The following is a 16,381-nucleotide window of genomic DNA, read 5'->3' on the forward strand; positions in this document are numbered from 1 at the left end:
TTCATTTTTTATAACTGTTTTAGTTATATTTTATTTCTGATGAAAAAATGTGTGCGCTTGAATTCTATGAAGTCAAGTTGAATTTCGTTGTCATCAATGTATTAAGGAACTAATACTAATTTTATACAAATTATTTTGTCCACATGACAATAAATTGAGTCAACACACTGGACGATCTGCACTACCCCTTGAACATCTAACACTTCAAAAACAAACAGTTTCAAAAGAACTTAAGTAACACATTTATTGGCCAACATTTTTAACGTATGATAATAATCTGCTATATTACGCATCGGGTAATGACATATTCCTTTGAACAATGTTATTTGTTGTAAAATAAATAAAAGATATATAAAATAAAGATATATAAATAGAAGACTCTAGTATTAAAATAATTAGCTCAATAATAATTTATATATATATAATAATATTATATGTTGTAATGTGTATATATATACAAAGATAGAAAGAAGTATTAAAAATAAAGAGAGGGAGAATTGCATATGTTTATTGTTACTATCTCAATATAATAAAGATGATTAATATTGCTATTAATATTATATGTAAAGAGTAATAGAAAAGAGAATTTAGAATACTAATAAAATAAAAGAAGAGAAGGAATTGTAGTAGAAATATAAAAAGAGGAGTATTTGATTGCAACATAAAGAGAGAATTGATCTTTATTTTGTATTATTGTGTGTGTTACGTAAAGGCTATGAAGCCTTATTTATAGTAGTACAAAATCAACCTTCATTAAAGGTTGGTCTTCAAATTTCTTCCTTGAAAATAAATCTCTTTGCATGGGAAAGATTATTAGCCGCCAATTGATAAATGGGCATTCATTTCATGTTTATCCCAACACTCCCCCTTGAATGCCCATTAAGGATTATGCCTCGTTAAAACCTTACTAAAGAAAACCCAGTGGGAAAAAACCTTAGTGAAGGAAAAAGAGTACAATATCCTTTAGTGATGGGGACTGCCTCATTAAAAACCTTGTCAAGAAAAACCCAATGGAAAAAAACCTGACCAAGGGAAAAAGAGTACAGTCTCCCCCTCTTGCCGACATCATTTAATGTCTCGAAATCGGCGCATTCCAATCTCATGTACCAATCTTTCAAAGGAGGATTTTGGGAGTGACTTTGTAAATAAATCTGCCAGATTGTCACTTGAACGGATCTGTTGGACATCAATTGTCCCTTGATTTTGAAGGTCATGAGTGAAGAAGAATTTGGGAGAAATATGCTTTGTTATATCACCTTTGATGTATCCACCCTTAAGTTGAGCAATGCATGCTGTATTATCTTCAAACAGGACAGTTGGAGCTATCTTATGATCAATCAGTCCACATGATGATAGAATATATTGAATCAGACTCCTCAGCCAAAAACACTCGCGACTAGCTTCATGAATCGCCAGTATTTCAGCATGATTAGAGGATGTTGCAGCAATCGTCTGTTTCGTGGACCTCCAAGATATAGCTGTACCACCATATGTGAACAGGTATCCTGTTTGAGATCTCCCTTTATGCGGATCAGACAAGTATCCAGCATCTGCATAGCCAACTAGTTGTGACTTGGATCCATATGGATAAAACAATCCCATATCAACTGTCCCATGAAGATATCGAAAGATTTGTTTGATTCCACTCCAATGTCTTCTGGTTGGAGAGGAACTATATCTTGCTAGTAAATTCACAGCAAATGATATATCGGGTCGCGTATTATTAGCAAGATACATTAGTGCTCCAATGGCACTAAGATATGGTACTTCAGGACTAAGGATATCCTCATTTTCTTCTTTAGGACGGAATTGATCCTTTTTCACATCCAAAGATCTTACGATCATTGGGGTACTTAATGGATGTGACTTATCTATATAAAATCTCTTTAAGATCTTTTCTGTGTATGTTGTTTGATGAATAAAGATCCCGTCTTTTATATGCTCGATCTGCAGGCCGAGACAAAATTTAGTCTTTCCAAGATCTTTCATCTCAAACTCTTCTTTTAGAGTTTTTATAATTGTTGGAATCTCTTCAGGAGTCCCAATGATATTTAAATCATCAACGTACACAGCAATTATAATGAACCCAGATGTAGTTTTCTTTATGAAAACACATGGGCAGATGTCATCATTCTTGAAACCGTTTTTTGGCCAGATACTCAGTAAGACGATTATACCACATTCGTCCAGATTGCTTTAGACCATATAAAGATCTTTGCAATTTGACTGAGTATAACCCTTGCGAATATTCCTTGGATGGTTTAGATATCTTTAGTCCTTCAGGGACGTTCATATAGATATCCCGATCTAATGATATGCAGATAAACTGACCAAATAACGCAATGTTATCGCATCCACTACAGGGGAATACGTTTCTTCATAATCTATACCGGGCCTTTGTGAAAAACCTTGTGCCACAAGTCGGGCTTTATAGCGCACAACTTCATTTTTCTCATTTCGTTTTCTCACAAATACCCATTTGTATCCAACAGGTTTTATATCTGCAGGTGTACGGACTACAGGTCCAAAGACTTCACGTTTTGCAAGTGAGTCTAATTCAGCCTTCATGGCTGCTTCCCATTTTGGCCAATAATTTCTTTGTCGACATTCTTCAACTGATCTTGGCTCAAGATCCTTATTTTCATGCATGATATTCAATGCCACATTATATGCAAATATTTCATTGACAATTGTCTTATTTCGGTCCCATTTCTCTCCTGTAAAGACATAATTTATCGAGATCTCGTCATTTTCACAATTTTCAGGTACCTGAATGTCTTCTGGCGTTAATATTATATCAGAATTTTGGACAACTGCAGGTGTCTCTACTATGTCTTTTTCAACAGGAATATTATTTACCTCTTTTCTCTTTTGAGAATTTTTGTCTTTAGAACCGACAGGCCTGCCACGCTTCTGGCGTGAATTTGCTTCAGTGGCTACTTGTCCTACTGGGACATAAATTCGAATGGGGGCATTTTCTGCTGGTATATAAGATTTGGTAATCCTCTTTGTATCGGAAAATGCATCAAGCAATTCATTTGCTACTCTTTGCAAATGTATAATCTTTTGAACTTCCAGTTCACATTGCCCTGATCGAGGATCTAAATGCATCAACGATGATGCATTCCAGTTAAGTTCCTTTTCAGGAAGCTTATTCTCTCCCCCTAATGTTGGAAATTTTGATTCATCAAAATGACAATCCGCAAACCGGGCTTTAAATACATCTCCAGTTTGTATCTCAAGATACCTCACTATAGAAGGAGAATATATCCAACATATATTCCCAATTTTCTTTGGGGTCCCATTTTGGTGCGATTAGGTGGTGCAATGGGAACATATATCGCACACCCAAATATTCTTAAATGGGAAACATTTGGCTGCTGGCCAAAAGCTAATTGCATAGGAGAGAACTGATGATAACTCGTTGGACTCAAACGAATAAGTGCTGCGGCATGTAAAACAGCATGCCCCCAAACCGAGGTTGGGAGATTTGTTCTCATAAGTAAGGGTCTAGCAATTAATTGGAGTCGTTTAATAAGTGACTCTGCTAACCGATTTTGTGTGTGAACATAAGCTACTGGATGTTCAACACTTATTCCATTAGCCATACAATAAGCATCAAAAGCTTGGGAAGTAAATTCACAAGCATTATCAAGACGAATTGCTTTGATTGGATTTTCTGAAAATTGTGTTTTTAATCGAATAATTTGAGCCAGTAATCTCGCAAACGCCAGGTTGCGAGAAGATAATAAGCATACATGTGACCATCTCGAAGATGCGTCTATCAGGACCATAAAATATCTAAAAGATCCACATGGTGGATGAATAGGTCCACATATATCACCTTGAATCCTTTCTAGGAATTCAGGGGACTCAAATCCAATCTTTATTGGTGATGGCTTTAAAATTAACTTTCACTAGTTTTAAGAATCTTCTGGTTCTTTAGTGAATGTCCATGAGAGTTTTCAATAATTCTCCTCATCATGGTTGTTCCCAGATGACCCAATCGGTCGTTCCAAGTTATGAATTCATTTGGGCTAGTAAACTTCTGGTTTACAGTGACATGTGATTCAATTGCACTAATCTTGGTATAATACAACCCAGATGAAAGTGAGGGTAATTTTTCTAATATAACTTTCTTATTTGAATCATGAGTTGCGATACACAAATACTCATGATCTTCCTCATTCATTGTCTCAACATGATATCCATTTCGGCGAATATCTTTGAAACTCAACAAGTTCCTCAGAGACTTGGTAGATAATAGTGCATTATTTTTTATAAATTTTGTTCCTCCAGGAAACAAAATTATAGCTCTTCCGGAGCCTTCAATCACATTGCCTGAGCCAATAATAGTATTAACATATTCCTCTTTTGGCACAAGATGGGTAAAATATATATCACTTTTGAGAATAGTGTGCGAACTTGCACTATCTGCAAGGCATACATCTTCATTACATATCCTTGCTATTTTCTTCAAAAACAAATAATAATAAAATGAGTAGTATGCACAGTTAAATTGAATACTTGATTAGAATTATTTTTCTAAGAAACACTGTACATAAAATAATGTCATATACTAAAATTTTATTTTAAAACATAACACATTTAATGATTTCAAAATTCATAAACATTAATATTTCATTATTTATGTACATCACATTTGAAACTTAAATACATAGAAAATAAAACTTAACAATAAGTTCTTTACATTATTTATTTACATAGATACTTCACAATCCCACATATTAAACTATTCCATCATTGATCAAATGACCAATATTTCCTTCAGGATCCTCAAAGAAATCAGATACATCATAATGAGTGGTGGAGTTTTCAGCCTCATTTGAAACAAAATTTGTTTCCTTTTCTTTGTCGTTCTTTTTCAAAGATGCCTGGTAAAGATCGACTAGGTGCCTTGGGGTACGACAGGTACGAGACCAATGGCTCTTTCCACCACAACGGAAATATTTCTCCTCGGTTGATTTATTCTGCCCGATATTCCTTTCTTTATCCCACTTTCTGGTGAGATCCTCTCTTTTGAACATAATTCTTTTTCCTTCCATAATTTTTCTTGTTATTAAAAGCTTGCCATTTACCTCTTCTGGGGTAATGATTTGCCGCATTTACTTCAGGAAATGGGGCGGCGCCAGCTGGGCGCGCTTCATGATTTTTCAATAACAACTCATTGTTGCGTTCGGCAACAAGAAGGCAAGAAATTAACTCAGAATATTTTTTAAACTCTTTCTCTCGATACTGCTGCTGTAGGAACACATTCGAGGCATGGAAGGTTGAGAAAGTTTTCTCCAACATATCATGATCAGTTATTTTTTTCCCACACAATTTCATTCATGAGGTGATTCGAAACATTGCAGAATTATATTCATTTATAGATTTAAAATCTTGTAAACGCAAATGTGTCCATTCATATCGGGCCTGAGGAAGTATCACCGTTTTCTGATGATTATACCTTTCTTCAAGGTCTTTCCAAAGATCTGCAGGATCTTTTAATGTAAGATATTCATTTTTCAATCCTTCGTCAAGATGACGACGGAGAAAAATCATGGCTTTAGCTTTATCCTTCTGAGATGCATTATTTTCAGCTTTAATGGTATCTCCAAGATCCATTGAATCAAGATGGATTTTAGCATCTAGTATCCATGATAAATAATTGTTTCCAGATATATCAAGAGCATTGAATTCAAGATGAGAGAGATTCGACATAATGAAAATATTACCTGAGTCTTCCTAAAGATTTGATCAGAGTCTCGTGCTGATAACGTGTTGTAAAATAAATAAAAGATATGTAAAATAAAGATATATAAATAGAAGACTCTAGTATTAAAATAATTAGCTCAATAATAATTTATATATATAATAATAATATTATATGTTGTAATGTGTATATATATACAAAGATAGAAAGAAGTATTAAAAAATAAAGAGAGGGAGAATTGCATATGTTTATTGTTACTATCTCAATATAATAAAGATGATTAATATTGCTATTAATATTATATGTAAAGAGTAATAGAAAAGAGAATTTAAAATACTAATAAAATAAAAGAAGAGAAGAAATTGTAGTAGAAATATAAAAAGAGGAGTATTTGATTGTAACATAAAGAGAGAATTGATCTTTATTTTGTATTATTGTGTATGTTACGTAAAGGCTATGAAACCTTAGTTATAGTAGTACAAAATCAACCTTCATTAAAGATTGGTCTTCAAATTTCTTCCTTGAAAATAAATCTCTTTGCGTGGGAAAGATTATTAACCGCCCAATTGATAAATGGGCATTCATTTCATGTTTATCCCAATATTATTTACATTTCTAATTTCTAAACAACAAAAATTTCAGATATACTCAACAAAATACAATGTATATTATGATGAAAAGAAAAAATAGTCGAGATGAAGATTCACTTTAGTAGAATAGTTAGATACTTATTTAGGAAAATATATCATTTTCTTTTTATTAATATTTTAAAATAAATTATACAGTCTTTTCATTCTCTTCAAACAAAAATTTCTTCATCATAAAATTATCATAATACAATTATTATTTGTTAATACGTTTTCTTCTCTTATTTTTTTTCTTCTTCTTTCTTGGACATTCTGTTGAATTGTCCTATTTGTGTGACAAACACATTTTAAAAAGAAAATTAATCAAAGAGAAAAACACATTCAACATGTGTATCTTTGTATTTAACTATATATTAACAAAATATAAAAATATTGTTTGGACATATTTAAACACATCCACATAAAATTACATGTCAATGTGTCAAAATTTATTTTTGATATATATTCTTAAAAGTGTATAATTAATATAAAATATCACGATATTATTATAATTTATCTAAAAATTATATATATTGTATTGACATTTAACAAAAGTTTAAAATTTATGTATTGTGCCGTATTCCATATTTATGAAAAGTTCTATGTTTTATAGCTTAAGCACGTTCAGGGACGGATATACGGGGGCGATTAGAGGCTTCGCCCCCAACTTTTTAAAAAAAATTTAATAATAGTAAGTTATTAAGTATGATTTAATTATTTAAAAAATTTATTTAATATTTAGTCTAGTATAAATAAGGGTAAAGTATACTTTTTGTTTCTGAAGTTTAACAAAAGTTTTAAAAATATTCCTAAGTTTTATTGTTTCAATTTTGTCCCAAAAATTTTCGATTTGCATAAAAAATATCTCTCTGACGGTTAATTTTTCAAAAAATTTAAGACCGATTCAACAACAATTTCATAAGAACAACCCTTCAACTCAAGCAAATCAAACATAATTTTCATGCATTATTGTTAGATTGGTCTTAAATTTTTTAAAAATTTAGCCGTCGAGGATATATTTGATGCAAATTGAAAACTTTTGGGACAAAATTAAAACAAAATAAAACTTAGGGGTATTTTTGAAACTTTTGTCAAACTTTAGGAACAAAAAGTATACTTTATCCTATAAATAATAGTTTAGTCTAACCTAAATATTAATGATTTCTAATATCTAAAAAGTAAGTAACAACATTAAAAAATATGAATAAGATATTATTACTAATATTTTTAATTAAATAAAATTTTTTAAATCCCACAAAGTATTTTTTTTCTTGTGATCGTCTTTTTTTATCATTTGGTATTAATTCTCTCTGTTTCAACTACTACAACTGGAAGATCTTTTTTAGCTATGAATATTGTGAAGAATGACTCAGAAATAAAACAAAAAATGAATTTCTTGTCAATTGTCTTTTAATTATATTTAAAAAAATTGCTGAAAATTTTGATATAGATTCTATTACCGATGAATTTTATAATACCAAGAATCGACTACTTCATTAGTAAAAAGTATACACATATTTTTTGCACTTTAAAATATATTCTTTATCGGTATATTTTTGTAATACATTTTACATTATATAATTTTTTGCATAATTTTTTAATATTATATATGTCATTGGCCTCCCAATAATAATATTTCTAGATCCGTCTCTGAGCACGTTTCTTTTTTTTTTTCATCTCTTCTTCACGTCTTGTGTTATTTAACAAAATTTTTATATTATTTTTCTAAAAATTTATATGTTAGTTTTCAGACATTTCTATGTTATATTCGATGAATTTGATTTTTATATGAATTAGATTAGTTTGAAAAAAATTAACATCAACTTATTAAAATTTGATTGAAGACTTAGATGCAAAAATATTTGTTCATTCAACATTTTTCTTAAATAAAATAGTCAAAAGAATGAACTACTTATGAATGTTGCAAGTTTGCCAAAGGAAAAATTAAGTTCTTTGTCTCTTCTAAATCGGTTTCTCATTTTAAAAATATAATAGTAGAAACTTTTTAAATTTTGTCTGTATTGAATGTATTTAAAATATATAAAACTTTTTTTCAAAGAATATGAATCAAATATTTTCTTTTATAATACTCTTGTCCATATCTAGGCCTTATAAAGCCCAGTCCATACCGTTTTTGCATGTAGGCTACGTTCATTATTAGGCCCTATGAAGATTGGCCCAAGGGTGACAAATTTACCACAAAAGGGCTGGTTCACCTGGGTCAGACTAACCTAGATACAGGTTTCTGAAATCCATACCCGACCTAACGTGCGGAGCAAACTAAGCGCTTTTTTCACTATTTCGGTTACCACCTCTAGTAGTAACCACTCTGAATTTGAGGAGGCTAACTTCCCACGCTATAAAAAAGTAACTGCCCATGATCTTTAGGGGTCACTTCCAAGTTCCAAAGAATGACTCAGTGTAACATTTGTACTTTATAAACACCTCCTTCACATAGGTATTTTTTTCAATCCAAATTCACCTTGGATTCACTAAAAACTTCGGAAGAACTCTTAAAACACATATTAGTGAATTCAAACATATGTCCCCTTTTTTTATTAAAAAGAAAAACTAAACTAAACATAAATAAAACAAAGTCATAGTAAAAGCAAAATAATAAGAGATGATGAAAACAATAGGTCAACAGTCCCATGGACAGCACAACTAGAATTATCCGCCTGAATCTCATGTGAAGCAATTAAGTTCGTTTGAAAAAATAGTACAGCACTAATAACTTCACCTGTTTCATTAGTTACTTCTTGATGCTTAACAGTCATTTATAAAATCCAAGTTTTAGGCAGCAATGTATGGTCCCCTAATCCAAGCAATCTATGACTCTGTGAATTGTACTCATAGATTTCCTTTTAGAAGATGCATAACTATTTATTTAATTTAAAATATCTTTTTGAAAAATATGTAATAAATAAATAGTTGTGTATATAATTTATGAAATGTGAAGCACGCATAAATCATGCTAACGAAGCACAGAAGAATATTTCCCTAATCCACTCTAGGAGCCTCACATAGTCAGAGTGAGAAGAAAAGAAAAGAAGGGAAAAGAAAGAAAGTGCACCCACCACCGGTTTATCCTAGTAAGCGATGAGTGAAGGTGACATAACGTGCAACCTATAACAACATCCAAACGCTTCTGAATCACAAAAACAAAAAGCCTTGCAACCCAAATATGGCATGCCACTGACATACATTGAGATATCTCAATTTGTGTTCGAGCTGCCAATCTCTGATACCGTATGCTTATACAGTATACTATACAAGAACAACGAATATATATACATATATGCAGCAGAAGAGAAGAGAAGAGAAATAGTTAGCTAAGTGAGTGAGTGATGTTTCCCCCTGTCGATATCAACGACATAAGAGAGAAGCTCTCCTACCAGTTTCGCCCTTTGCAACGGTCCTTCCAATTCTGGGTTCGAGCCATTGATATCTACACTGGTTACAAGGTCTCTCTCTCTCTCTCTCTCTCTCTCTCTCTCTCTCTCTCTCTCTCTCTCTCTCTCTCTCTCTCTCTCTGTAGCGTAGTCTACTTGTTTATTCATTGAATTGCGAGTGGTTTTGAATTGGTAGGTGTTTCAAGTGAGAGTGAATTTCGAGAGGGATGTGCAGAAGCGAGAAGCATTGTGGGAAAGGCAGCACGAGCTCGCTGCTGACAAGGTTTACGCCATGTGTGCCGACCTCGGTGGTTTCTTCCTCAAGGTTTTCTTTCCCCTTTCAGATTATTTTCTCAATCACATTTTAGTTACTGTGAATAGTTGTATTTTAGTTTGGATTTCGCATTTTTGTTCAATTGGTTTACATTGTCCTTGGAAAAATTATGGACCAGCTTTGAATTTTTGGCTTACTTTTATGACTTGCATTTTCAGCTGGTGTTTTTAAGTTTCGATTATGATTGGTGTGCTCATGATGTTGTATCTTTGATTTGAACATAACATTGTGGAACAGATCGCACAAATTTTAGGGAAGCCTGACCTAGCCCCGGCTGCGTGGGTGAGAAGGCTTGTCACGCTGTGTGATCAGGCTCCTGCGACCCCATTTCAAACTGTAAAGTTGATACTGGAGAATGAGCTAGGACAGGGTATTGACGATGTGTTTGATAGATTTGATATGGAACCCCTTGGTTCTGCTTCGATTGCTCAGGTCGGTGTGAAATTTCTGTTCTGCTGTCTCAGCAATGCCCTCAAGAACACATGCTTATGCTTCTGATTGTGCTGATATGATATATTAGGATATCAGTAACGGATTGTTATTTATGATCCTATCAACATTTCTTAGATTTTTCCTTGATACTTGCTCTTAAGTTACTCGTGCATGTTTTATGTTGAATCACTGTTTTATCTTGGAATTTAAAGAAGTCCTGTTGCGTGCTATTTCTTAAAAATTTTCCCTCTTACGCATGTTTATTCTTTAAGGGTGGGCCTTAGAGTAATGTTATGGTTGTTATGCCAAAGCAATTCATTCTGTTTGGTGATAACTCGGAATAAGTATATTTTGACAGACCTATATTCTTATGAACATTCAGTACCATGTTTCTGACAAATCCATTTTTCTCATACAAGGTTCATAAAGCAAGACTGAGAGGGGATAAAAGTGATGTTGTTGTCAAGGTAATTGAGGTTGATAAGTGATTAGTCTTGTGACCTCATGACACCACTAAACTTCTGATTCTGATTTCTTTAGCATATAATAGGTTCAACATCCTGGCGTTCAGGATCTGATGATGACAGATCTCCGTAACTTGCAAGCTTTCGCTCTGTACATGCAAAAGACAGATATCAAATTTGATCTATATTCGGTGACAAAGGAAATGGAAAAACAGGTGCCCGTTATTTGCTTGCTAGATTTGTTCGTTAGCTTTATTATACTACATGGATTATTTGATAATTAATGCATGCCTTTTTTCCCCTATTTTGTTTTATTGGTTTGTTAATTAGTAGGATTCTTATCAAAGGACAGAACTTACTCGCATTTTTCCCCAGTTGCCGATTAAATAGAAGTTCCTATTAAGAATAAACTTTATTAGGTACTTTTATTATATAGAAAGCGATTGATGGATGGGTTGTGTATGCAATTCATAATAGAAACATGCTGGGGAGTATATTATATAATCGAGTGGTTAGGAAGTTTCTGTCATATCTGACTTCATGCAGCTTATTTGTTTCTTGTACTCTTATGAGTCATGTATCAGCAACTTTTATCGGAATACAATATATTATCACTCTCACAAGTAGCATTTTGTGATTAAATCTCGACTGAGTGTTTATGCCAGAGTGAAGTTCGTTGAACTGTTGACAACTTCTTGAACTTAAATCTGACATAACTTGGTTAAAAATATTAGTTGCATAGTGTTACTAATGAGATTTATGAACGAAAAACCAGTGCAGTATTTAGCTGGATCTTATTTGTTTTTGCTGCATATATTAACAAAGGATACATATTACTTCTCATTAGAAATCTTTGCAAGCTTCTCTTCAGTTAACACGTAAATTTTTTGTAGACCACTTTTTTTTTTTTTTTTTATGTAGTTTCTTTATCTCACTTGTAATAACTCAGTGATGTTAATGTTAAGGTTCTTCCTACAACCTACTATGACTTGTTCTAATGAAAATATGTGACATTCTAGATTGGCTATGAATTTGATTTCAAGAGGGAAGCTGCTGCGATGGAATGTATTAGAAAGTTCTTGTATCAAAATAACAGAAGGGCTCCTGTTTTGGTTCCACGGGTAATACGAGATATGGTTACTAGGTATGTTATGCAGCAAAAAGGATTTTTGATAATCTGCTTCGAAATATTAATAATGAACTAGATTGGTAACTTATTGTATTATTTTGAAGAGATGTCACCCGTATATTGTTTTCAAATGTCTTGGTGCTTGCAGCATTAACTTATGTTATCTAATAAAATGAGTTTTTGAGGTAAACTAGCTTTTCTGATTGGATAAATTAAGTAATATTATGTAGACAAAACCCTATGTATTATTCACAGCACTTTCCTGCACCCTATATAGTTCTAACTGCCTCATTCCCTTTGCTAACTTAGCTGTGTTGTTCACAAATATTATCCTCCCACTATTCCTTATTGCTATCTGTCTATTTCTCCATTTTCCCTTTCTTGCTGCACTATGATATTGGTAACATAGGTTTCTTACACATTAACAATAAAATAATCTAAGAGTTTGAATGTTAGAGCACTAGTATTTTGTGCATATAGTTGTGAGGATTGTGCTTTGAGAATCAAGCACAGTAAATTTTATGGTTGCTATACCATGCATGGTATGTTATGAAATGCCTCTTTGTTGTTAAAAACTAGGATGAAGTGAAAAGAACGACGAACATAAGAAATCCCGTATGGCAAAATAGTTGCTGTTACATATTTGATAATCTTCAAATGACCAAGAAAGCTATGATCCATGCGTATTTTGTTAGTGTTAACTTCTTTTGGTTATGTTATGCTTCCTTGATTGTACAGGAGGGTACTGGTGATGGAGTTTATTGATGGGATTCCAATAATGAACCTTGGTGATGAAATAGCAAAGAGAGGCATAAACCCTCGTGGTAGGGCAGCAGCAGCAGCAAAGCAGTAAGCTTCTCAGCTATCCTATATGAATCTACTATATCACAATATTGCCTTAAATAATACTTATATATAACCTAAATTCTGAATTTTGATATTCTTGTCACTTGTTCAACTTCGAATATATTTCATTCATGTCCATAATTTTTGGGAGGATATAGATGAGAGAATCAGGAGCATAGAGGGGATGGTGAAGTTTTAATAAATAGGAACATTAGCTCTTCTTCTTAGAGATTCTGAATGTGGATAATTCTTCATTCTGATGCACGTAGTTCTATGCATATCACACTATTAACTATGCTGTAAAAGTGCAGGAAGATTCTTCAAAGCTTGACTCTAGCTTATGGTCAAATGATATTGAAAAGTGGATTCTTCCATGCAGATCCTCACCCAGGAAATATCCTGATTTGTAAAGGATCAGAGGCAAGTCAGCTGCCATATATGTATATATATTCTTGTATGTTCTTAAATGTTTCTTTATCTAAATATGCTCATATCTTTGAAATGTGATCTTTCTAGTTAAAATAGTCACTTTCTTTCATTAAGTAAAAACTCAACCAATTCGACCTTCATCAAGATATTAAATATGGAAATGACTTCTGTATGATATTGAAAATTAGTTTCAAAACTTGATGCCCTAATATAAATTTATATCTTGTAAATTCCCTAATGTTTGCATTTCCTGTAGTCAGGTTGGCTTGCTGGACTATGGGCAGGTGAAGGATCTCCCAGAACCATTGAGGCTTGGTTATGCTAATCTAGTTCTTGCAATTGCTGATGGTGACCAATTGAGAGCTGCAAAAAGCTATAGGTATTGAAGTATATATTTAAGTCTCGTCTACTGTTGTTTGTTGAAAATAAGAACAAATGAACACAAGATAATGAGTTTGATAAGCCTTGATATGTGGAGTATGAAGCACAAAAGTGAGATAGATAAGATAGGGGGAAAGGAAGTCTAAAGTAATTAATTCTTTGTTAGTAAAATCAGATTTGATGACCCTAACTAGTCTTTTTATTGAGAAAATTTCTAAATTTGTCATCATGCAAAGTTAAAAGAAACTGTCACTTGAATCTCAATTTAGCTCAACAAAATTGGTAGATTTTTATCACAACATCATGTCCATGACATTTTATATGCTTTGGCACATACAGAGATCATTGTAGGACAGATGTCTCTTTTTAAGTTAACTTCCTGATTTTGAAATGAAAATGTCAACAATTTATGTTATGTTCAATTTTGTAGATCTAAATACTCGTTTTAATATTACTTTATAGGGAGCTTGGTATAGAAACCATTAGCAATTGTGAAAATGAGCAACAAGAATTGTTTAGACTAGCAACGACGATGTTTGATACAAAATTGCCTCCTGGGGTCACAATGCTGCAACCTTTCTCAGAGGAGTCTTCAATAAAGAAAATCGGGGTTCAAGTATGTTTTCGAGTCCAAATATTTATTTGTTTGTTCCTCCTTATGTATTAGTAAGAATGCTACTAAATTCGTGTGTTAAGATGCTTTTATTGTGAGAAACAATTTGGTTTTATTAATCAGGGTAAGGTCACTGTATAACATGTCAGATAATTTGATTACACTAGTCTAAGGAGAGATGAAGTGTTAGAAGCCGGATTTAGAGCCATTAGTTTGAGATGCAGCAGGTGTCAGTTATTGATAAAAATAAAACTTAATTCCAGGATAACTAAAGTTTAAAGGGAAAATGGGGGCAAATTTTAATGGGTTTTAGGCAGGACCAAAAACTCCTGGTTGGCTAGCTCCTCGCATGATGAGTCTTTTTTCCTTTATATAGATCATAATGTCATATCTTTGAATGTTACACTATGTACGAGATGGAAAATTCCAATCCTTTTATAATGTTGGTGGCAAAATCTTTTTCAGTTTTTAGTTCCTGGTCGTTAAATTTGGGAGAATATGTTTTCAGCTTTTATTGTAACAGAACAAGGTGGAGATAACTTCTTAATATTCTATGCTTCTACTTTCCCTAACTAAATTTCCTAAAATTGTTTGTGGCTGGTTATGCTAGTCTTTCCCAGAAGAACTGTTTTCGGTACTTCGGACAGTGCATCTATTGAGGGGACTTAGTGTTGGACTGGGAATCAATTATTCTTGTGCAGAACAGTGGCGACCCATTGCAGAAGAAGCTTTATTTCAGGCGGGAAGACTTCAAGGTGTCACCATAAGACTTCAAGCTTTATTAACGCTTTGAAAAATAGATGGCAATAAACATTATGCAGTCCTTACATCTTTGGTTGTTTCTGTTGTTTCTTTGTGAATTTTAGATGTCCCAACATCCCGCTAAACCAGCTAATATCTGATTCCAAGCTCTTGGCTTTCTTACAGGCAAGGATGTTAAGCCCAGGCCTAAACAACGCCGTTCGTGGAGAAGATTATTTTCGAGAGGCTAAATAGGTAGGTTTTGATCAAAGCTACTTGCATCTTCTTTCTTGGTAAATTGCCAATTATTTAAGTTCAATTTTTCATATTTCACAGTTGACATTGATGGTTACCGATGATCCGTATTTTATCACTAGGATTTTGGGTGGCGGTACCTTGCAGGTTCTTTTAGAATTTTTTTTTTTAATTTTTGGATTGTGCCGTTTTCTTCTATTTCTTTATTATTATTATTATTTTTTTTACAAGATTAACTCCATCACGATTTATTTTTAGTCTGCTCTCTCTGTCTCAAAATAATCAATGTATTTGATTACAATTTATCATAATAAGATTTTGTGGTGCCTTGGAGGGTATTCTTTTAAATTTTGTTATTTTGGAATTGTACCTTTTATTTTCATGGGATTAATTGCATCACCAACCATCTATAATTTACTCTATTTGAAATAGTTGTACATTGACCAAATTGGTGCATTCATAGCAAACTAAGAGAGTAATATAGTTCCTCAACACGGTGTATATGTGATGGAAGGCACCATCTCAAACGGGAGGAGGGAGCCTGTTATTGAGGAAGTTCCCTAACAATGCGGTCTTGGGGAGTGTCTTCTATACACCCTCTCTGCTATGATGACACGACTGATTCTTTCAAACAGTGGATCTAGAAATTTTAAGTTGTGGGGATAAATATATAATATACTAGTATTTTTATCCATAATAACATTATAGAAATATAAATTTTTTAAAATTATGTCGGTTTTGTCCTGACATTATAGATTATGGTACAAAAGATTTATAAAATTACTTTTATAAAAAAATCGTAGGGAATAAAAGTCCTGTCGACTAAAAAAAAAACGGAATTTTTGTAGATAAAAAAAGTCAAATAACAAGATTTTTAATTATTATTTTCATGTGAAAGAGTTTAATTTTTTACTAATAATTAATTTTAACATTTGTTATCTAAAATTTGAAAGAATTTAATGTGTATGCTTTTATATGTATTTAGGTGTTAAGTTTGTTGTACAAATAGAAATAATTAATTTT

At 32.6% G+C, this 16,381-nt stretch overlaps 1 protein-coding gene across 2 annotated transcripts; it reads left to right on the plus strand.

Moving 5' to 3' along the window:
- Positions 1 to 9,313: 9,313 nt before the first annotated feature.
- Positions 9,314 to 15,706, plus strand: LOC112804520 (uncharacterized). 2 transcript variants are annotated; one of them, XM_029298416.2, is made up of 13 exons: positions 9,314 to 9,806; positions 9,931 to 10,059; positions 10,306 to 10,500; positions 10,920 to 10,967; positions 11,051 to 11,179; positions 11,984 to 12,108; positions 12,832 to 12,942; positions 13,251 to 13,359; positions 13,629 to 13,747; positions 14,212 to 14,365; positions 14,973 to 15,117; positions 15,229 to 15,358; positions 15,440 to 15,706. In XM_029298416.2, the coding sequence occupies exons 1-12, from the start codon at positions 9,690 to 9,692 to the stop codon at positions 15,246 to 15,248; spliced, it is 1,401 nt and encodes a 466-aa protein (XP_029154249.1). In that variant the 5' UTR covers positions 9,314 to 9,689; the 3' UTR covers positions 15,249 to 15,358; positions 15,440 to 15,706. The 2 variants fall into 2 exon arrangements, with proteins under 2 accessions (XP_029154249.1, XP_025703341.1); XM_025847556.3 differs by having other exon boundaries at positions 15,290 to 15,358.
- The last annotated feature ends 675 nt before the right edge of the window (positions 15,707 to 16,381 follow it).

The sequence above is a fragment of the Arachis hypogaea genome, chromosome 1 (assembly GCF_003086295.3).
Source record: "Arachis hypogaea cultivar Tifrunner chromosome 1, arahy.Tifrunner.gnm2.J5K5, whole genome shotgun sequence".
Lineage (NCBI taxonomy): Eukaryota > Viridiplantae > Streptophyta > Magnoliopsida > Fabales > Fabaceae > Arachis > Arachis hypogaea.

Coding starts and splice junctions, on each gene's coding strand:
- LOC112804520 (XM_025847556.3), top strand. CDS start 9,690: ATGTTTCCCCCTGTCGATATCAACGACATAAGAGAGAAGCTCTCCTAC. Junction 12,109..12,831: donor ATACGAGATATGGTTACTAG/GTATGTTATGCA, acceptor TTGATTGTACAG/GAGGGTACTGGTGATGGAGT. Junction 12,943..13,250: donor GCAGCAGCAGCAGCAAAGCA/GTAAGCTTCTCA, acceptor GTAAAAGTGCAG/GAAGATTCTTCAAAGCTTGA.